Source organism: Triturus cristatus, chromosome 7 (genome assembly GCF_964204655.1).
Source record: "Triturus cristatus chromosome 7, aTriCri1.1, whole genome shotgun sequence".
Taxonomy (NCBI): domain Eukaryota; kingdom Metazoa; phylum Chordata; class Amphibia; order Caudata; family Salamandridae; genus Triturus; species Triturus cristatus.
The window spans coordinates 447361054-447382224 of NC_140590.1; the positions used below are offsets into that span (position 1 = coordinate 447361054).

The 21171-nt window shown below is 42.7% G+C and overlaps 1 protein-coding gene across 3 annotated transcripts in view; it reads right to left on the reverse strand.

Annotated features, from left to right (window-relative positions):
- Window positions 1-21171, reverse strand: part of SHISA6 (shisa family member 6) — a 1379883-nt gene that overhangs the window by 324361 nt on the left and 1034351 nt on the right. For all 3 annotated transcript variants that reach the window (XM_085616777.1, XM_085616776.1, XM_085616778.1), the window contains one exon: window positions 16595-16657. In XM_085616777.1, coding sequence (XP_085472903.1) covers window positions 16595-16657 — 63 coding nt within the window. The remainder of the gene's footprint in view (window positions 1-16594; window positions 16658-21171) is intronic.

The following is a 21171-nucleotide window of genomic DNA, read 5'->3' on the forward strand; positions in this document are numbered from 1 at the left end:
TGAAAATGGTAGTCTGTATTTTAGAGTGGGTGTATCAAAGGTTATATTAGAGTGTGAGGAGGTGCATCAGATTTTCATGTGGATGATGTGATATGTCATGATTGATGTCATATGTGACATCATCAGCAGTGCATTGCAAGGGCATGAGTTATAGTTAGCTGAACTAACTTTAACGGGGGAATTACTATGGTTTTTTTACAAGAGAGATGTCCAACTAACTATAACGTCCCTGAAACCTATATAGATTATTTTTTTTTTGTTTTGCTCCTGGAGCATTTAAGTGGCAGAACCCATGTCACCACTTGAAAGAAAAGAAAACTCATCCAGCAGCATTTAATTTAGGAAAGTTATGCACATGCATGCATTTCTCTTTCTTAGAAAGGCTTTTGGTAGCTTGGAACTTTTCGATAACTGAAACGTTTTATTCTAAATATATCTGAAATATTTTTTATGTCAGCAATAAAACAAATGAGAGGAACTTTATAGGTGTTTCTGTTTTCTTGATTGGTAATGACTGAGGGTAAACAACACACATGACTAACATACTGTGTAAATCAATAAAGAGCAGATTGAGTATCACCAGGGAGAGGATCGTGCAAGCTAAGTAAGATTTAAAGGGGAGTGAAAAGACAATGTCAGCAGACTAGAAGTTTCGAAGAATTGTGCGATATACTTTACACGTTAAAAAAAGGCACCTTTTCATAGTATCTGGTGGCAAGAGAAAATAGTCTAAAAAAATCCAAGCATTAAGTGAAATACGATATGGAAATGTTTCCTTCATAGAAATGTGCTAGAGACTGAGAAATTAATACCGGAAAATGACCATTTTTCAAAATGGTATAAAAGCGATATAGAGGCCCTTAAGTGTGCTGCAGTGACACTGTGTTTTTATCTGTAAACAGACGGCAGCATGCCAAGTAGCTATATTTTTCCTAACATAACTATGAATTATTGTACTTTAATGCAATTGCAATATAAAGGAGCGTATGTCCACAAATTTACAGAACGGGGAAGAACATTCATGGCAGTTTCACAGGGTTACCGTGACCAAAGGTAATAAACACACTCTGCTCACGTCTCCGTAGGAAATTGGGTTGCTGGTTAAGGGGAGTGAAGCCAATCCTAAATTAACCTGTGCTCATGCCTCTGGTAAATTGGCACATAAACAGTCAGGTTTAACTTAGATGCAATGAGTAAAGTATTTATGCATCATTTCAAACAGTAATAAAGGGGAAACATAACTCAAGAAAGATCCCACACCAATTTAGAAAAATGCAATACCTTATATGACACCAAAATGCCAAAAATGCAATCATTAGAACTGAAGATATGTAATTTCGAAGATTTTAGGTAAGCATATTGCATAAAAGAACAAAACACCTTTCGCAGTTATCTGGTTGTGTGGGATAAGCTAAAATCACAAGCTCAGCCCAATGGCGATTGAGCATGGAGTGTCATGAATGGCATTGCTGTAGCACGGAGAGCAAGCCTGGCGCTGCGGGCGGTGGTCACTGTATCGTAAAGATCCTCCTTGGGCACCACAGACAGTTGTTGCTGGGGCTATGCTTTGGCGATCGCTGCAGGTTATCAATGCTGCAGTGCGAAGTGCAGATCTTGTGTTGCCTGGTGTTGATGGTGGTCACTGTCATGCAAAGAATCAGGTTCACTGGAGCTTCGCATTGACGGTCAGCAAGATCTTGGCACAAACTGTCCTGAAACTTTAGGGGTTTTCCTTTTTCTTCCAGGACTAGCTCAACTGATTGCAAATCAAGGGTACAGGACATTGGATGCCACTTTTGGGGATCAAGAACCCAGTCCAGCAGAGGACAGCAAGGCTCAAGCAGCACCAGTTCAGGTCCAGTGCAGCAAGTCAGCTGAACAGTAACAGGCAAGCCTTTGGAGGTTGTTATCTCTCTGTAGCTCTGAACAGGAGGGCAAACAGCTGACCACTGGAGTTAATTCAGGTAGTCTTTAATGAAAAGAGCAGGTTCCGGATTTCCTCCTCAGGAAGCTGGGCACGCCTCAAGCAATAGGTAATCCTTTTATAGTATTCACAGGTCCTGGAGTGTATATGAGTTGATCTAAGTGTTCAAAATGTATGACTGATGCCAGCTTTGAAGGGGGAGAAACTTTGAGACTTCCCCCACACCAGGTTCTGGAATTTCCTTCCTCCCAGCTTTTTTGAAGTGGAAGTGTAGTAGTTGAGAGCCCCCCCCTCATAAGGTCAGGATGGCCCATCCTGCATCATACTGTCTGGGAGGAATACACAAAAGCCAACTGCCAACTACACCTAGTCATGTGACCTAGGATACAGGCTGCCGTCACAAAATGTTCAGGACAAAAAATAGCCAAGATCCTAAAAGTGGTATTGTCAGAAGAGTGGCTTAAAGTCTGACTTCATCATTAAGGAAAGTTTTAAATTACAATTCATTAGAGTCTTCACATGACAGTTCTACCTACTCCCAAACAATAGTTTTCCCTTATTAGATATAATAAGGCAACCCAATGTTATCCTCTGGAATATGTAGGCCTTACAGTAGTGAAAAACAAATGTAAGGCTTTTTCACTACCAGGACATGTCATAACTCTAGGTGTGAATTATATATAATGATGAAGGTTTAGGCCTGGCAAAAGGCTCATTTTGTCAGGTCGATATGCAGACCTGAGACACGATTTGAACTGCTACTTTAATGGGTGGAACAATAAGTGCTTCAGGGACACTAGTAGCATTTCATTTACAGGCTCTGCATACATGTAATGCCACTTTACTAGGGACCTGTAAGTAAATTAAATGTGTCCGTTGGTCACAAGCCAATTTTACCATGTTTAAAGGAGAGCGCATGAACACTTTAGCACTGGTTAGCAATGGTAAAGATTCTAATGCCAACAAAAACAACTTCAGCAAAACAGGAGAAGTGAAAGCAAAGTGTTTTAGGGAAAACCAGGCCAAGGATATCAGTCTGACATGTGTTCTCCCAGCTGAAAGTGGGGAGAACTACCACCTGGTTGAAGTGCTGGCAGCCAAACAGATCTCAGCAGAAGGGTCCTTGTCCCTCGATATACAAATTTGTTTTTTCTTCAAGAACTCTAAAACTATTGAACGGATTTACACCAAATCACCAAAAAGGGATTTTTTGGGCCAAGGGCTAGCTTTCTGCCTAATTTGGTGTAATTCCATTCAGCATTTTGGGCTGTAGTCATGTTCAAAATCACTGTGAGAAATGGCATTGGGAAAATGTGGGTTGTGACCCCCCTTTTTCTCGGACCCCGCTTGACGAATCACCCCCCACATTTCCTGACCACAGTTAAAGTGAGTGTTGAACTGGTTTCGAAAATTCACTCAAAATGTGTCAAATGCTGCCAACGTTATTAGCAAAACAAAAAACACTTTGCTATGGAAACTGGATCCTAACTATACCTACCTACTGGCAACCGCCGGTAGGTTAATTTATCTATCTATCCACGGTCCAATAAGAAGGGCTGGAATACCTATTTGTAACAGCTCACAGTTCAGTCTATAAATGGTTGTCTGAGGAACTAGTTTGTATGTAGTGCCAACAACATTTCAGTCTCATTGGTTACTTGATAAGGTCGTCATCAGGCCAGAAATATAATATTGGACAATGTACAGATTTTAAACGGCATTCTTTGCAGGTGAGGTGGGAGGAAACTTGCACAGGGGCATCTGCATTCCAACTATGCCTTACCCCTTCTCCACAATGACTCTGAACATCAAATTAGTACTAGTGAGTCAGTGACTGCAACAGCATACACCACTTGTGTTTCAGAGAGCTTATGTCCATGAAATCTCATCCACTAGTCAGGAGGGGCTCACAGATGGCTTATCTATTTGAGAGACCACCATAATTCCCCCCTGCAATGGGCGTTAATGTTTACTCCTGGTGCCGTGGGGATCAATGCAATTTAATGAATGGACAGACAGGAAAAATGATCTATCTGACCATTTAACTTTCCACATTTAACTATTAGAGGCTTCTTTGTGTATTCCCTCTCCACCAGGGCTTCACTGCTAGGCAGACAAGAGCACTGTCAGCTAAACAGAGCAGTGATTTTTCTGGAATGAAGCCCAAGAGGGTTTGTTAAATTTAAGGTTTAAAAGAAAATGTAGAAGATTTGTGTAAACATCCTTACCAATTACTGTTTAGAGGATGTGAAAACAAGGTATACGTGGCTCGTGGTGGTGAGCCTGATGCTCACAGGAAGAGAAAATGTGTCAATTACAGTTGCAGGTTGAAGAAGCTCTGCTGTTAACAGCTTGCTGCTATGTAGTTTTATCTTCAAATTCAATTAGGGCGATGGGATGATGAGAAGAGAGAGTACTGCTTCATCAGCGAGGTACTGTGCAACAGGGAAATACTGAGATTTGATGACAACCTTACCTCCTATATATGCCTTTTTACTATGAACAAACAATTCAGGTTGCAAAATTGCCAACTTGTTTACCAGAGAGAAACTAAGGCCCAAACGTGCAATAGTTGCCACATCCGAATTTCGCATCTTACCTCAGACAAATTCAAATTTCTATTTCTAGATGTGAGGAGGTTCAGATTGTTCATTATTGAAAATACAAAACAATGCTTTCCATCTGTTTCAGTAATACATCATAAATAGTTGTAAGTTTGTTGCTCAGAATGCTGTAAATGTTAACAAATGTTGAGCTAACTCAGTAGAGTGCCCAGTGATTTTAAGCATTTCATAATGTGAAAGAGTAGAGTGACATTATTCACACTCAGAATTTAAAGTCAACCACGAGGTAGCACTGGGTTGAACAAAAGCAAACCAGTAGTATTCTATGCAAATCATCAAGTTAATATTCAACAGTTTTTTGGTACACAACTGAAAAACATGTTAAATAAATGTAAGTCCGAGACATCATCAATCATTCTTACCACAATATGCATCACCAGTCTGTGCTTCCCTGCCCTCCCCTTTTACTGATCAATGTCACAGTCATCTAACATTTGTGAATAAGTCCACGTTTTCATTGACTTTGGTGCCAAGTGTTCACTTGTTAATGACATCAATGCCCACTACATCAAAAAATGCTCCCACCTGCCTCTTGACAGAAGTGCCTCAATATGAAAGAAAGCACACAGACCATTCTGTGAGAGACACAAATCATTGTGCTGTCAGCAATGGAGCCACAGAGTTTAATGTACAATATTTTCCTGTACATATATGGCAGGGCCTTTTGCCTGAAGGAAAATATTTTGCAGCTTTGTGCTGGGAATATATGGGTGACATGAGAGAAAACTGGCAAATATGTAAATGGTGGATAGAGGAACTGTATACTATTTGTTCCTTATGGGACCTGGGGGGGGGGGGGGGAAGTCTTTGTGTCTTGAGACTTAAGAACAGGAGGCCAGCACACACAGGCCCTTGGAGATTCTTCTTCAAGCAGGTTCACAGCAAAGTTTCAGTCTTCCTCCTTTTCTTGGCAGATACAGCAACTGCAGGCCAACCCAACACAGCACACAGCAAAGGTGCAGTACTCATCCTCAGAGCTTTCCAACTCTTCTCCTTGGCAAAGATTCCTCTTGAGTCCAGAAGTGATCTAAAGTTCTGGGGTTTAAGGTCTACTACTTATACCCCATTTTGTCTTTGGGCTCATGGTGCCAGGGTCTTTTAGTCCAATCCAAAACAGTTCTGTCCTCACTGGTGCAGTGTGACCACAGGGGGTAGAGACAGCATTTTGCATGAGAAAAAGAGGCCCTATTCAGGTGCAAGGAAATCTCCTCCCACTACTATAAATGCAGCCAGGCCCAATTCAGCTCAACTCTGAATGATCCAGGGAGGGCATGGTACACCTTAACACCCCCCAGTGGTTGTCTACAGTGAATTCACATCCCAAGCCCCTGTTGCTCCAAAACCAGATAGTCAATACACAAACAGGCAAAACCCACACAGAATGGTTAAACAAGAAAATGCCTACTTTCTAAAAGTAAAGGGCACAGATAGACGGAATGCAGAGCAAATCAAACATTCACCCCCAGTCAAGTTTAAATCCATTTTGCTCACCATTCCATTCCAGTTCAGACCCAGTCATATGCAGATCAGTCTTGACCCTGTGCCTCATGGGAACAGTCCAGCCTGAACTGCCAAGCCAGGTCCTCCCAGGACCAGAAACAAGCATGATGGGACCGGTTTAGGGGCATCACCCCTCATCAGCCAGGCTAGATTGAATCCAGTAGCACAGTGGGCCAGTGACCCATGTCTGGGCATACCCGGCACATTTAGGGCGAGAAAGCAAGAGACACATAGATGATGGCCGGAATGCAGAGCAAATTAAACATTCACCCCCAGTCAAGAGATCTGGGTTAAATCCATTGTTATTTTGCTCGCCATGCCACCCATGTTTAGACCCGGCCATATGCGAATCGGTTTTGTCCCTTTGACTCATGGGAACAGTCCAGCCCAAACTGCCAAGCCATGTCATCCTTGGACCGGAAACAAGCATCCTGGAACTGGTTTCAGGGCATCATCCCTCATCAGCCATACTAGCTTGAATCCAGTGGCACAGTGAGACAGGGACCTAAGTCTGGGCCTACACTGCGCACTTAGGGTGAGAAAGCAAAAGACACACAGATGATGGACGGAATGCAGAGCAAATCAAACATTCACCCCCAGTCAAGAGACCTGGGTTCAATCTATCATTCTTTTGCTCACGATGCCACCCCAGTTTATACCCAATCATATGCAAATCAGTCTTGACTCTGTGCCTCAAGGGAACAGTCCAGCCCGAACTGTCAAGCCAGGTCCTGCCTGGAACAGAAAGTAGCATCCTGGGAGTGGTTTTGGGGCATCACCTGTCATCCACCAGGGTAGCTTGAATCCAGTGGCACAGTGAGCCGGAGACTTACGTCTGGGCACAACCGGTGCACTTAGGGCAAGAAAGCAAAAAACCCACTGATGATGAACGGAATGCAGAGCAAATCAAATATTCACCCCCGTCAAGAGACCTGGGTTCAAGCGATCATTCTTTTGCTCACGATGCTACCCCAGTTTATACCCAATCATATGCAAATCAGTCTTGACTTTGTGCCTCAAGGGAACAGTCCAGCCCGAACTGCCAGGCCAGGTCCTGCCTGGAACAGAAATAAGCATCCTGGGAGCGGTTTTGGGGCATCACCTGTCATCCACCAGGGTAGCTTGAATCCAGTGGCACAGTGAGCCAGGACTTACGTCTGGGCACACCCAGTGCACTTAGGGCAAGAAAGCAAAAGACCCACTGATGATGAACGAGCAAATCAAACAATCACCCCCAGTCAAGAGATCTAGGTTACATCCATCATTTTTTGCTGACATTGCCACCCCAGTTTAGACCCAGCCAGATGCAAATCAGTCTTGACCCTGTGCCTCTTTTTAACAGTCCAGCCCGAACTGCAAAGCCAGGTCCCTCCTGGACCAGAAACAAGCATTCTGGGACCGGTTTTGGGGCATCATCCCTCATCAGCCAGGCTAGCTTGAATCCAGTGGCACAGTGAGCCCGGGACCCACATCTGGGCATACCAGCGCACTAAGGGGGAGAAGGCAAAAGACACACAGATGATAGACGGAATGCACAAAAAATCAAACATTCACCCCCAGTCAAGAGACCTGGGTTAAGTCCATCATTCTTTTGCTCACGATGCCACCACAGTTTATACCCAGCCATAAACAAATCAGTCTTGACCCTGTGCCTCATGGAACAGTCCAGCCTGAACTGCCAAACCAGGTCCTCCCTGGATCAGAAACTAGCATCCTAGGAACGGTTTTGGGGTATCACCTGTCATCCGCCAGAGTATCTTCAATCTATTGGTACAGTGTGCCCGGGACTCACGTCTGGGTACACCTGGTGCACTTAGGGCATGAAGGCAAAATACACACTGATGATGAATGGAATGCAGAGCAAATCAAACGGTCACTGCCAGTCAAGAGATCTGGGTTAAATCCATCATTCTTTTGCTCACCATGCCACCCCAGTTTAGACCCAGCCATATGCAAATCAGTCTTGACCCTGTGTTTCATGAGAATAGTCGAGCCCGAACTGCCAAGCCAGGTCCTTCCTGGACCCGAAACTAGCATCCTTAGAATGGTTTTGGGGAATCACCCCTCATCAGTTAGGCAAGCTTGAATCCAGTGGCACAGTGAGACAGGGACCTAAGTCTGGGCCTACACGGCGCACTTAGGGTGAGAAAGCAAAAGACACACAGATGATGGACGGAATGCAGAGCAAATCAAACATTCACCCCCAGTCAAGAGACCTGGGTTCAATCTATCATTCTTTTGCTCACGATGCCACCCCAGTTTATACCCAATCATATGCAAATCAGTCTTGACTCTGTGCCTCAAGGGAACAGTCCAGCCCGAACTGTCAAGCCAGGTCCTGCCTGGAACAGAAAGTAGCATCTTGGGAGTGGTTTTGGGGCATCACCTGTCATCCACCAGGGTAGCTTGAATCCAGTGGCACAGTGAGCCGGAGACTTACGTCTGGGCACAACCGGTGCACTTAGGGCAAGAAAGCAAAAAACCCACTGATGATGAACGGAATGCAGAGCAAATCAAACATTCACCCCCGTCAAGAGACCTGGGTTCAAGCGATCATTCTTTTGCTCACGATGCCACCCCAGTTTATACCCAATCATATGCAAATCAGTCTTGACTTTGTGCCTCAAGAGAACAGTCCTGCCCGAACTGCCAAGCCAGGTCCTGCCTGGAACAGAAACAAGCATCCTGGGAGCGGTTTTGGGGCATCACCTGTCATCCACCAGGGTAGCTTGAATCCAGTGGCACAGTGAGCCAGAGACTTACGTCTGGGCACACCCAGTGCACTTAGGGCAAGAAAGCAAAAGACCCACTGATAATGAACGAGCAAATCAAACAATCACCCCCAGTCAAGAGATCTAGGTTACATCCATCATTTTTTTGCTGACATTGCCACCCCAGTTTAGACCCAGCCAGATGCAAATCAGTCTTGACCCTGTGCCTCATGGTAACAGTCCAGCCCGAACTGCAAAGCCAGGTCCCTCCTGGACCAGAAACAAGCATTCTGGGACCGGTTTTGGGGCATCATCCCTCATCAGCCAGGCTAGCTTGAATCCAGTGGCACAGTGAGCCCGGGGCCAATGTCTGGGCATACCCGTTGCACTTAGTGCGAGAAAGCAAAAGACACACTGATGATGGATGGAATGCAGAGCAATTCCAACATTCACCCCCAGTCAAGAGATCTGGGTTAAATCCATCATTGCTTTGCTCACCATGCCACCCCAGTTTAGACCCAGCCATATACAAATCAGCCTTGACCCTGTGCCTCATGAGAACAGTCCAGCCCAATCTGGCAAATGAGGAAAAAATTCAGGGGGAACCACACCAAAGATGCCAAGTCTAACAGTTCCTTATGCCCAACAACCCCACACTGCCTCCCTTAATTATTCCTCAACCACACACATTATATATACAGTATATACTGTTACGAATTTTTGGCAACAGCAGTAGATCCCATTCCTATATTTCACTTGGGAAGCTGGCCAAAAGATCTTTTTCATATTTCTGCTCTTCTCTTCTGAAATCCATTCCCACTCGACATGTAAACTATAGACGAAAGGCACTTTTTATCAATAAAAGGTATGATGTATCATCTTCAGGATGTAGTCACTATTTTTGCGCAATGACTTGTTTTTGTCTTGACATTATGTATACAATGCAACAGATTTACTATTTGACCACAGCTAAAAAAACAAAAAACATTTGCTAGCACTCTCAGTATCTTTCCCATTTATATCAGTGAAACAGGATTCTGTTTGAAAATCCTTTTGAGAGGGTAGGACCTATTGTTAAGAGCTTTGTGGGTAGTAATTAAGGGTGCCCTAGGAAAGGAAAGAGGAAAGGATCACTAGGAAAAAATGGGGTTAGTGCCCAGCGAACTATGCAAAGTTCAGTGTACACCTGCTGGCTTGGTCTTACAACATTTATCATGGCCAATACACATGCCTTGGCGTACCACACTTAATAAGGCCAATCACTTCCCACTTATCACTGAGCTACACTGCCATTTTAGTGACATAACCCTGAATGTGTTCACTGCCTTTTTGTACACTACCCCCCACTCCATCATGGCCGCCCGATTCGCGAGGGAAACCACATGATTTACGGGCGGGTCCTACTTGTTGTTTGGGATCCTGTGGACCACACCCTGGGTGCTACTTAATGAGGAGGGACACGACCGGCTTTCCACTATCCGGACCCGGTGAGATGGGTAGGCTTGACTGGCCCTGACACGAGCAGTAGAAAGTAAGTGTACCGCCTTCTACACCAGCAGGGATTTCCAACCCATTATGACTAAAACCTCTTTACCGCGCTGCAGGGTCCTATTGCCTGACTATTTTTTAACTATTTTCCTGTTATTCTTATAGCGGCCCTGGGAGGAACAAACAGCAGTTTTGAATTGTGCGCTTTTACAGCGACCAGGAATTAATATCCGTTTTTGACCAGTACTCACTGCGGCACATTAGTGTCCCATGACTCGGGTCTAATTTTACTATATTTTTACTCTATCTTTGCAATATCTTTATAATACAACTACAATGGGAGCGTCTCCCCATTGTTAGCTACCTAACATGTCCACAAACCTAGCCCAGTCCACCATCTATTAACGGGTTATTACTGGCTGGATAGAGGAAATTTAGCTTACTCCCATGTAGTGCCGTGTAGCGCCTCAAATACATACTACTTAGCCAATATTCCACCATTTGGCTTTCTACCCCGTAGACAGAACGTCTGCACCGAGGCAGCAGGATACATATGCGCCCAACATTTGAGTTTACCACTTATCTCAATACCGTCCCACTTTTGTCCTTTTCTTCCCAGCCTGAAACTTTATGGCTTCTCCCTTGATGTCAGATCCACCGGGTACTGTTGACACCCTATAACTCTAACCCTTAGGTGAGTAACAGTATCACCGATTCCATGGGTGCGTGAAGTAGTTCAAATGGATACTGATGCTACCAGTTTTTAACTTGGTTTTAATCACATACTAGTCACTATCTGCACTAGTATGTCACTTCTTCACAGTGTGCTCACGGTCACTACAGGGTCACATGTTGTTACTTACCTGTGGTAATGTTCTCCTTTATCTTCACTATCTAGGTAGGAGCAGTGTCATACAGGTAGTACAACTTATGTGCTGTATTTAAACTGATACTAATCATTAGGTCTTGTTTTGTAGATTGTAGTTTTTTACTAGGTCCTGAAGAATCGCAGTCAATGTACTAGAAGCGAGAAACATGTTGACCACATCATTTGCACTCTAGCCCTGGTCCATTCCGGGAAACCATAGTCCCCATGAGCACCAGCTATCCATGATTTTACTTGTGGCAGAGGACCACCAGAATAAAAATTGCTTTCCAGTACCTTAGGCCACATTTTATCCTCACCCACACAATCTACTCTGTCCTGGCCCCTCACCCCCACTTCACCCATAGGCAGTTGGATAAAAGATCTCCGATAAAGAGCCCCTCTTAGAGGTGAGCCCGTTGGGCATTGCACCGCCTGCCCAACGTGGAGCATTGCCGATGATGAAGCATGACACTCGCAAGGGTGTGTGAGGCCATTATATCCAACAAATTGGATACCCAGGGGTTGTCTTCCATTGAGCACTAACCCCATTTTTTCCTAGTGATCCTTTCCTCTTTCCTTTCCTAAGGAACAGCCCAGTCATCTCTTTTTGTTGCTTTCATATCTGGGGCTACGACTGTGGCCGGACCTTCCATTCCCTTCTCTTGTGAATGGTAATTAATGCCCTACTGGATCACAATTGATCCTTGTCTTCCCCTACCTATTGTTACATAGTAATTAAGGGTCACAGAGACCACTGTATGTCCATCAATACCTGAGCCCACATTCCCAAGTGGAAGTAGTCAATTAGGGACAGTTTCCACTTTGTGAATGCTGTAATTTCCTGTCTATAAAATTTCTCATCAATAGTTTAAGACCACAAGTACTCTCAAAAGAATCTATGTATTTCATTGGAATTCCAGGTGGTTTTCTATTTATGTCCTCCCTCCTTCTGACGTACAAGCAGTCATGAGATGCAACAAAGTTTTCAACTAAAAAATCAGTCCTAATCTCCCTTGTTCCTTTGCAACTCAGGGTTTTGAAGTTGCGAAGCCAATGATTTTACAAATCCCATGCTTTGTGTTAACAGAGTAATTTAAGACACCAGGCCCAAATTTGTTCATTATTTAAGCTACACAGAATTCTTTAAGCCAACGGTTTTTAACGTTTTGACTTTTGAGGATTCCCACTAATTCATTACTGGGAGTCAGAGACTCCTGCCTAAGCAATTTCTATGATTTGACCCTCGAAACAACACACAGTAATATGTTTACATCAAATAAATACACACATTAATAAATATGTTATTCAATTCACAATAAATGTTAACTTTAAGGGGCTGGTTAGAGTGTTTCAAAATGCAGTTTTATTTCTAAAAGAAGAAGCAATATGTTAGACTCTAGTATATCATGTTGTCTTTTTTGCTCCTAATGCATGCTCTATTGTTGTCAATGGATGCCAGTGCTACCTCAATTGAGGCCACCGATCTTCCACACTCGGTTTGTCTTTCTCCCAAAAATCGAGAAAAGGTACCATCCCAGATTTGAGATTCCCATTTCAAATGCCTTCATATTTAAACAGTGTTTTAAAACTTTCAGTTTTAAATTTGGCTTTTTTATGTCAATGTACTTAATTAATCAGCTAATACTATTTCATTTGCACTCTTCAAGATTCGTGCCCACAAAGATTGTGCACATGGCAACAGAACCAGTGGCTCTGCATCTTCCCCTCCCACTGGAAATAATCTTCTGTTATTCCTCTCTCAAAGAAAGCCAACGTTAAAGCTACAGATTTGAACAACTATCATCCTACCTCCAGGCTCCCCTATCCCGCCAAGCTTGCGGAGAAAGTAATGAATGAGAAGCTAACCTCTTTCACTGATAACAAGCATCTCCTTAACAACACCCAGTTTGGTTTTAGGAAAAGCCACAACACCGAATCGGTGCTGGTGGTGGCAACAGAGGAAATCAGAGCAACCATGGACCGAGGAGGGAACGCTGCTTTGGTACTAATGGACCTCTCTGCGGCCTTCGATATGGTCAATCATACTGTGCTGGTTGAAAGTATGCAGAGCCTGGGGATAGGAGGCCCTGCGCTTGCGTACCTAAAATCATTTCTCACCAATAGACAGCAGGTAGTGGCAGTGAGATAGTTTACTTCCAAGCCCTAATCCCTGCCTTGTAGGGTCCCACAGGGATCATCATTGAGCCCTACAATGTTCAATTTGTACGTCACACCACTGGCCAGGCTTGTAAAATACTTCAACTTATCCCTAGCATCATATGCAGATGACACACAAATAGTCGTGTCACTGTTGAAAGACGAGGGTAATTGCTGTGATGTCTTCTGGAAATGTATGAACCAGGTGAGCAATTGGATGAATGGCAACAGTCTGAAATTGAATTAATCTTAGACGGAAGTCATTTTTTGGGAACACCACATCTATTTGGACGCAGGCTTGATGGCCGCCAGACCTTAGCTCACTCCCCACCCCAGTGTCAAAAGTTAAAAACCTGGGACAAATGGTAGATAACAAGCAGAAGCTGAAGGAACAAGTCAATAAGGTCACTTCTACATCTTTTTGTTCCCTGAGTCTGGTCAAGAAAATGTAGAAATATTTACCATTTGAGCTCTTGAAGACTGTGGTTATCTCTCTTGTACTGGCAAGACTTGAGTATTGCAACAGCCTCTACCTCAATCTTTCGGTAGGCACTCTGGAGAAGCTTCAGACTCACCAACATTCAGCGGCACGGTTTCTTTGAAAAATTCTCAAATTTGAATAAGCTAGAGGAGCCATTAGGAAACTTCACTGGTCGCCGGTTAGGCAACATATTATTTTTAAGTCTCTAGGTGTGGCCTACAAGACCCTTAATGGACATGGTCCTTTCTATTTTAAGACAAATTTGAGGTGGTATACCCCCAGCAGGACCCTTCATTTGGGTTCTGCCAAGAAATTGGTGGTTCCGTCTTTTAGAAGGACCTTGTGGGGTGGCAGAAGTTTATTTAGGTCCAAAGTCCTACTCTGGAATAGTTGGTCAGTGGAACTTAAATCAGCCCCTCTCTGTCTGTTTTTAGGAAATCACTGAAAATCTGTTTCTTTGTCCAAAAATAGGGTTCAGAACTTCGCTCCCTTGTTCCATTTTAGCACCAAGACGTCTCCAGGCATTAGCTTGCGCTCAATAAATCTGCTCGTTCATTCAATCATTTTCTAAATAGTCGCAGATCTTCAGAATAGGCATCACGGACCCCAGGGGTCCGCAGACAATCCTATTAGGAATCATTGCTTTAAGCCATTTGGTCACATTTGGGATTATCAAATAGTCAAAAGTAAATAAAAAAAATACATTGAAAAAAGACAAACTGTGCGCCCCAGTTCAGCAGTTGCAATCATGGGCTAGTGGCCCTTTCAGACATTATTGACAATCTGTAGCCTATGTTTACAAATAGAAATATTCCAACACGCACTAGTCACAACATAAAAATAACCATAAATAATTGTAAGCCTCTTCATCACACATACTAAAAGCCTTATGAACACCACAGCAGTGTCTATTCATCACGAGAAACCTGCATTGCATGCATATTTGACACAATTCCATTTTCACACAAATAACAAATTGACTCAGAGAAATGGATGAGTTCTAATCTATTAGTCACATATAAATCACGCAAAGTATTGCTTAAATGAATCAAAGTAATACATAAATCACTCAAATAATGCCACTAAAGAATTTGGAAGCGACGAGAAAGACCTATAAAATTCTTGATTAACTACTTCTGATTTACTATCCGTTGCCAACTAGCGTCACATATGCTTCATAAAAATGTTTTGACTTCCAGACATCATTTCAAAGTGTTATCAGCATTCATTGTTAGTGACCAGTTCACTAGTACAAATCCCTCGATTATATCAGTTCTTCCAATTCGTGCGGCATTATAGTAATAGCTGTTTATTTTTATGGTTTAGATTTAAAAGACCTCAAGTTGCTTTCACAGGGACCAAGCCACTCTACCAGTAATATCTAGGGCACGGACAGCTCTCCCATTATGGTGCGGAGCGTGGCCCCACTGAAAAATAAAATGATAATAAAACCATTTTATTATATATATTTTTTTCATTACAGCCAGCCGAGGTTAGGGCAGGAGCGGGCTATCCTGTCGAGCGTCACGCTTTAGGATGGAGTGTTGGGCACTTGTAAGCGAGCATGTTAGTTTGGCCGGCCGTCTTTGACTGGCCAAACAGACCTGGGTAATCATGTTTCTCCATCCCAGCTGTGTTGCAACAGCTGAGTTGGAGAATAACCCCAGGCTCCCTAGGCCTGAGCGAGTGTCAAGTCAGCCCACTCAGGCCAATCACAGCGCTGCTCTCATGCTGGTATTACCAGCATAAGAGTAGTTTTGTGATTGACCCCTGGGAGCCTGTACAGCGTGACCAGTGTCGGGAAAGGAGCACAGAGGCGGCGGGCACAGAGCAGGTAAGTGTTTTTCTTTTATAATTTTCCCCTCCCTCCGTTCCCCCCGCGTTTGCATTGCCCCACTACCCCAAAATTGGAGCATTCACCACTGATCTAAGGATATAAATGAAAAAGGCTTCTATTTGGTATTGAAAGAATTCAATGAATAATAGTCATTAGACTTATTGGGTCATATTCAGGAAAAAAGTAGTATGCTTAGATGCAGATTGACTTCTTTTTGCAAATTCACCAGCATTCCCAGTAGTATGGCTGGAAAGCTGCATCAGGTGCAGATTACCAATCATACTTCTTGGTAATGTCATGTGACAAGCCTGATGGGGTCCTATTTCCCGTGCTGAGTTCTGCATACTGTGGAATTCCACATAGGAGAATGGCGCCTCCTCTGCAAATGTACATTGAGCATTTTTTTTCTCCGCAGGGCAAACATTTTCCCCGTGGAGAAAGCTCTTTAGATACATGCCCAGCAAATTTGAGGATGATCCATTATACTTACCACCAATTGGCTGGTGTAAGCATATGACCATGTCCATGCTGGGAAGGGGTCAGATTGGAGTAAGGGAATGCCCACATACATACATGTTTGTGTCAATATGCATCTCTAATTGAGACACCAATGTTCCACTCCCAGTCTCAAGCAGGACACTGAACTCTTCATTGGAATGCCACACACACTCTCACACACACATTTTGGACCAGAGTGACATGTTCAGACCTGCAACAGGTGAATGGGCGGAGTGCTTCGAGGCCACGCCAATGGCCATAGCACCTTATCCAAGTAGGAAGATATTATATCAAAACAAATTTTGCCCCAATATATCAGTTTGGATGATAACCTGTTATCGTTTAAACAAACTGTTGTTGTCACTCTGCCCCCTAAAAAAGCATTTTACATTGAATGTTTTTCTAAGCACATTGATCAAGCATTTCTCTGATGAATGTAAATGCTCTTCATTGACAATAGACAGAAGTGAAGTAAGTGATGTTAGTTTGCAATGGCTTAATCTTACCATTAGTGGGCGTCTGAGTTGCACTGTTCAATATCAGGTGGTTATAGTTCTGTTGCTGGTCACCTGCAAATCATACAAAGAATCCACCATGAGACAACCCTTTATATTAACATGCTAAGATATTATTAATGCAATCAATGTTCAATTTTCTATAATAAGTTATGGACGAGTGACACTGTAAATTGAATCCAAGTTAGGGTCTCAAATGAGAAAGATTAGAAATGTTTACTTGCGAATAAGATAGCATATCAAACAAACTTATATAAAGCTGCTTTCTGCCAAACATGCCAGACCTCTTGATAGAGAGCCCGCGAACATTCATGTTATGGTATATTATACTGAACATGTTCAATAGGCTGCATGGATCCATTGTGTAGAAGTGAACCAACCAGATGGTTTTTTGGGGCATTCGTTCAATTAACTCATTGCTGGAAATAACACTACACCCACCGATGCACGTAGAGGGTGGCATGGCAAGAGCACCGCAAGCCCTCGTGCCCATAAGAGCATTGGGCCCCCATCCTCTGGTTTTGTGATAACAACAGCAACTAATTCGTCTCCTCACACCCTCGACTCCTCGCGAGTCACTGCTCCTGCTGCAGTATTGATAGTGAAGTCCCTGGAAGGCATGTCCAAACCAAGAATGCTTAGATGATTCACCAGAAGAGCTCATGTTGCGGATATCTCTTGGACACATGCTAATTTAGAACGAAGATCTTTGCTGGGGAGAATACACACCTTACTATGTAGCATATTATCAAGCACGGCGTTACAATTATCGCTGCTTTAGTGGCAGAAAACTGCCGCTAAAGCGGCGATAATGGGCTTGATAATATGCCGCAGAGAATTCCCATAGAAGCCCATGTTGACACAAGAACATGGGCTTCTATTGCAGCCACGGCCCGTATAGGGCGTGTTAGCGGGGCAGTGACGTGGGGCGGAGGAGGGGCAGGGTTGCAAAATGCGGCATACGGCCGATTTCAGGTAAGTTACGAAAAAATTAAATAAAACGAATTTCCTTGCGCGCGCTGCATCGCCAAATGTGATGCAGCGCGCGCAACGTAATTCGTTTTATTTATTTTTTTCATAACTTACCTGAAATCGGCCAAATGCCGTATTTTGGAACCCCCCACCCTGCCCCTCCTCCGCCCCACGTCACCACCCCGCTAACACGCCCTATACGGGCCGTGGCTGTTCTATTGGAATTCTCAAGGGCATATTCTCAAGCCCATTATCGCCATTTTAGCGGCAGTTTTCTGCCGCTAAAGCAGCGATAATTGTAACGCCGTTTCTTGATAATATGCCCCTATGTCCTGTACCAATCACAGCATGCATGATCGTCCCATAATCTTAACATTATGTGTTGTAACTTAACACGTCAACTAACTTTAGCACATTGTTTGTGCAGGTCAAATCTCGTATCTGCTGTAGTGAAATGTAGCTGAGCAAACACATAAAACATGATTTTTTTCATTTCGGAAGCATCAGAGAAAGGTATATATGCGTTAGTTACGACGAGAATATGTATTTTTCAAGTTCGTTCAAATGTTATTTAAGTAAAAAAATTAAAACTCCAATAAAAGCTTATTTGTTGTGTAAAGGTATATAACATTTCACTTTCCGGGGGTGCTTAAATGTTATTCTATATTTTCACATATCCAAATTAAAAAGAAAGGGATTTAACTAAAACGTATTAAATTAAACTTGTGAATCTAGCCTAGTTCTTTCGTTGTACAGTGATTGTAACAGGGAATATATGAAACAGTAAAGATAACGACGCACTAGATGACACGGTGCATGATGCTCTATTGTTGCAATAAAGTAGAATTTGATCTTTGCACTGTGGTAATAAATGTGTTTGTCAATACATTTGATTAAAATAATATGCTTTATTGGGCCACATTTATTTTTACTGGCATGGCATAAATCAGTTTAGCACCTGGAGGAGAATGTTCAGTGGTGGTCAGCCAATCAAACGCTCCCCTTGCTGGCTATACCTAGCCTTGCGCGTCCACTAATGGAGCGTTCTGTCTGCAGCCTGCTCCTGTGGCGTGCCTTAACCAGACGGGCCCGCGACTGGCTCTTAGCGCAAGGTGCCTGTGCAGGCGGCCCTCTAAAGAGCGCAATAGCTATTTTCATCAGGCGCTGCTCTCACTTTCTGCCTGTGCTGGCCCCTCTCCACCCTTGTCAAACTGGAAAGGTAAGCCCTGACAATATCAGAAAAATAAACAAAATGGCATTGTTTAAAAAAAAATTCTATGGCATTAGGGCTTACCTTTCCACTTTGACAAAAAAGGTGAGAGGCAGACAGCCTCTATTGAAAGCGGTTGCATTCAGAGCACTAGCAGCAGCACCTAGAAGCAAAGGTGAGTTTTCAATTTCAACACTGAGAGGTGACAGTGGGCTTTACCAGCCTTACTGGGATTACTATGTGGCAATAACAGCTGTTAGTTACCCTATCTTCATTATGGAAACTCATCTGCAGTCAATAACTGCAAGTGAAGCAATTATGCTTAATTAGTTGGTAGAACTGATTTTTTTATTAAGACGTCTTGTGGTCTCCATTTCTTGAATTCATTACCAAAGGCTTTCTGAAATTTTACTAAAAAAAATGATGTCAACTATGTGTATTGTGGTGAAGAGAGTAGGTCTTTCTTACAAAGTCATATCTTAAAAGTAATTGATAGATGGAAAAAATGCGCAACCAGAAACAACAGAGTTTTATGCTTTTTCTCCAGGTCGGCTGGGCTAGAAATATTTTACAAACATGTGCGGGCAGCAAGTCACAGCCTCTAATAGTACAAAACTTATATTTTCCCTCGTATATTAAGGTACTAGTTATCCATGTGAACTCCCAAAATGTAGATACCTTTTCCAATGCTATCATAGTAGCTTTAAAAGAAGTCTATCTAAGGCTGAGAAACATATATTAAAAAAAAAATGCATATTATATTTTGTTTCCTTTAAAACAAAATAACAACATCATGTCGGTTCTTGTGTCTTTTCAAATTAAAGTGTTCTATGGCAATCCCATATAGAAAAAGAGATAAATTGTGTGCTTTCCCTAAAGACACATACATTCGCATGAGAAGTGGTGTCATCTTTCAGAGCATGTAAGGTAAGTTGTAAAAAGGAAAGAAAGAAATTATAATAGTTAAGTGAGATGGGGATATCCTAGGGTGACATCATACATTAATTTGTTACAAATTTGACGCCATAAGGTGTGGAATGAATCAAAAAGACAGCTGTATATGCTTCTGAAGGAAGCAATAACAAAGGATCGAAAAATGAAGAATCATACAGGAGTGCCTGTCTAAAGCATTCTACACCTATTGTGGGTAGGAAAGAAAAGAGAGGAAACCCGTCTCCACGAATTAGGAGTTAGAGATGTGAAGAAAAGGAACCATCACCTGAGTTAAAAAAAACAGACTAAAACATCATGCTAAGTGGAAATGACTTCCAAGAGAAGGAAAAGGTAATGCCCATCCAAAGAGTGTCCAGGAATACTCAAACCTTTCCAAGAGAAAGTAAAAGTTCTCACAAGTGTTCACAACAGGTGTATAATGATTTAGACACACACTACTGTTTGATTTCACTCATCTTTTGACTACTTATTATTGCTGATAATCAGGGTTTTTTGAATCTTCAAAAAATATTGCAGTCCTGAGAATGGAGTGAATACACAACATATAAGACCGAAACATCGATGTACAGCCCATCTCTCCTTTGGACCATCCACATTACCTTCAGAAATGTTCTCTTAATGTCAAGAAGGACATCCATGTATTTGCATGAGAAGGGGGTTATTAGTACATTGCCAAATGTTAAGGAGCAACAGTCTGAAGTTTTTTGGACAACACATTAGCAATGTACTGTATGTTATAATTTTCTTCAAACTCCCTTCATTTTTTAGGTTGAGCATTGGAGACCTCGTGTATATACTTTAGTATATATAAGAGGACTTTGTGGGCTCTGGATATCAGCCCTAGGACTTGTCTGCTTCCGCTTAGGCACTTTTTTTCTGTTCAACTGCCTCTAATTAACTGTCTCGTTAGAAAACGACCAGTAGAGGTCAGTAAAATACCAGAGTTGCTTTCTGCTTGATCAACTGCCTCTATTTAACTTTCTTGATAGAAAACAACCAGCAGAGGTCAGTAAAGTAGCAGAATCACTTTAGCATTCTCTAGATTCCAGTCCATAGAAATTGTCTTCCACCAGCACCCGTAGACAATAATATTTTTTCAAATCTTGTATTTTCAGTGATATGACCACCGAAGGCCCTGATTTTATATTAAAAACAGAGCTTTGGACTATACCATTTCCTGCTGAAAGGCAGTATTTTTCTCCATGTTTTCCCATACCAGGCGTGCCACACAGTTTGGTGCTAACTTTCCCTCCATGTTAAAGAACAGTAGATGTTTCAGCACAAAGGCTAATGTGCTGCATAGCTCATTACATATAAGGCCCCAAAGGCGAGACTGATTGCATTGCAAATACTTGTTCTCTGTTTGAATCTAATATAATTTGCAAAAGCATATATTCATTTGACACCTTCCCTCTTCAAAATTGTAACAAAT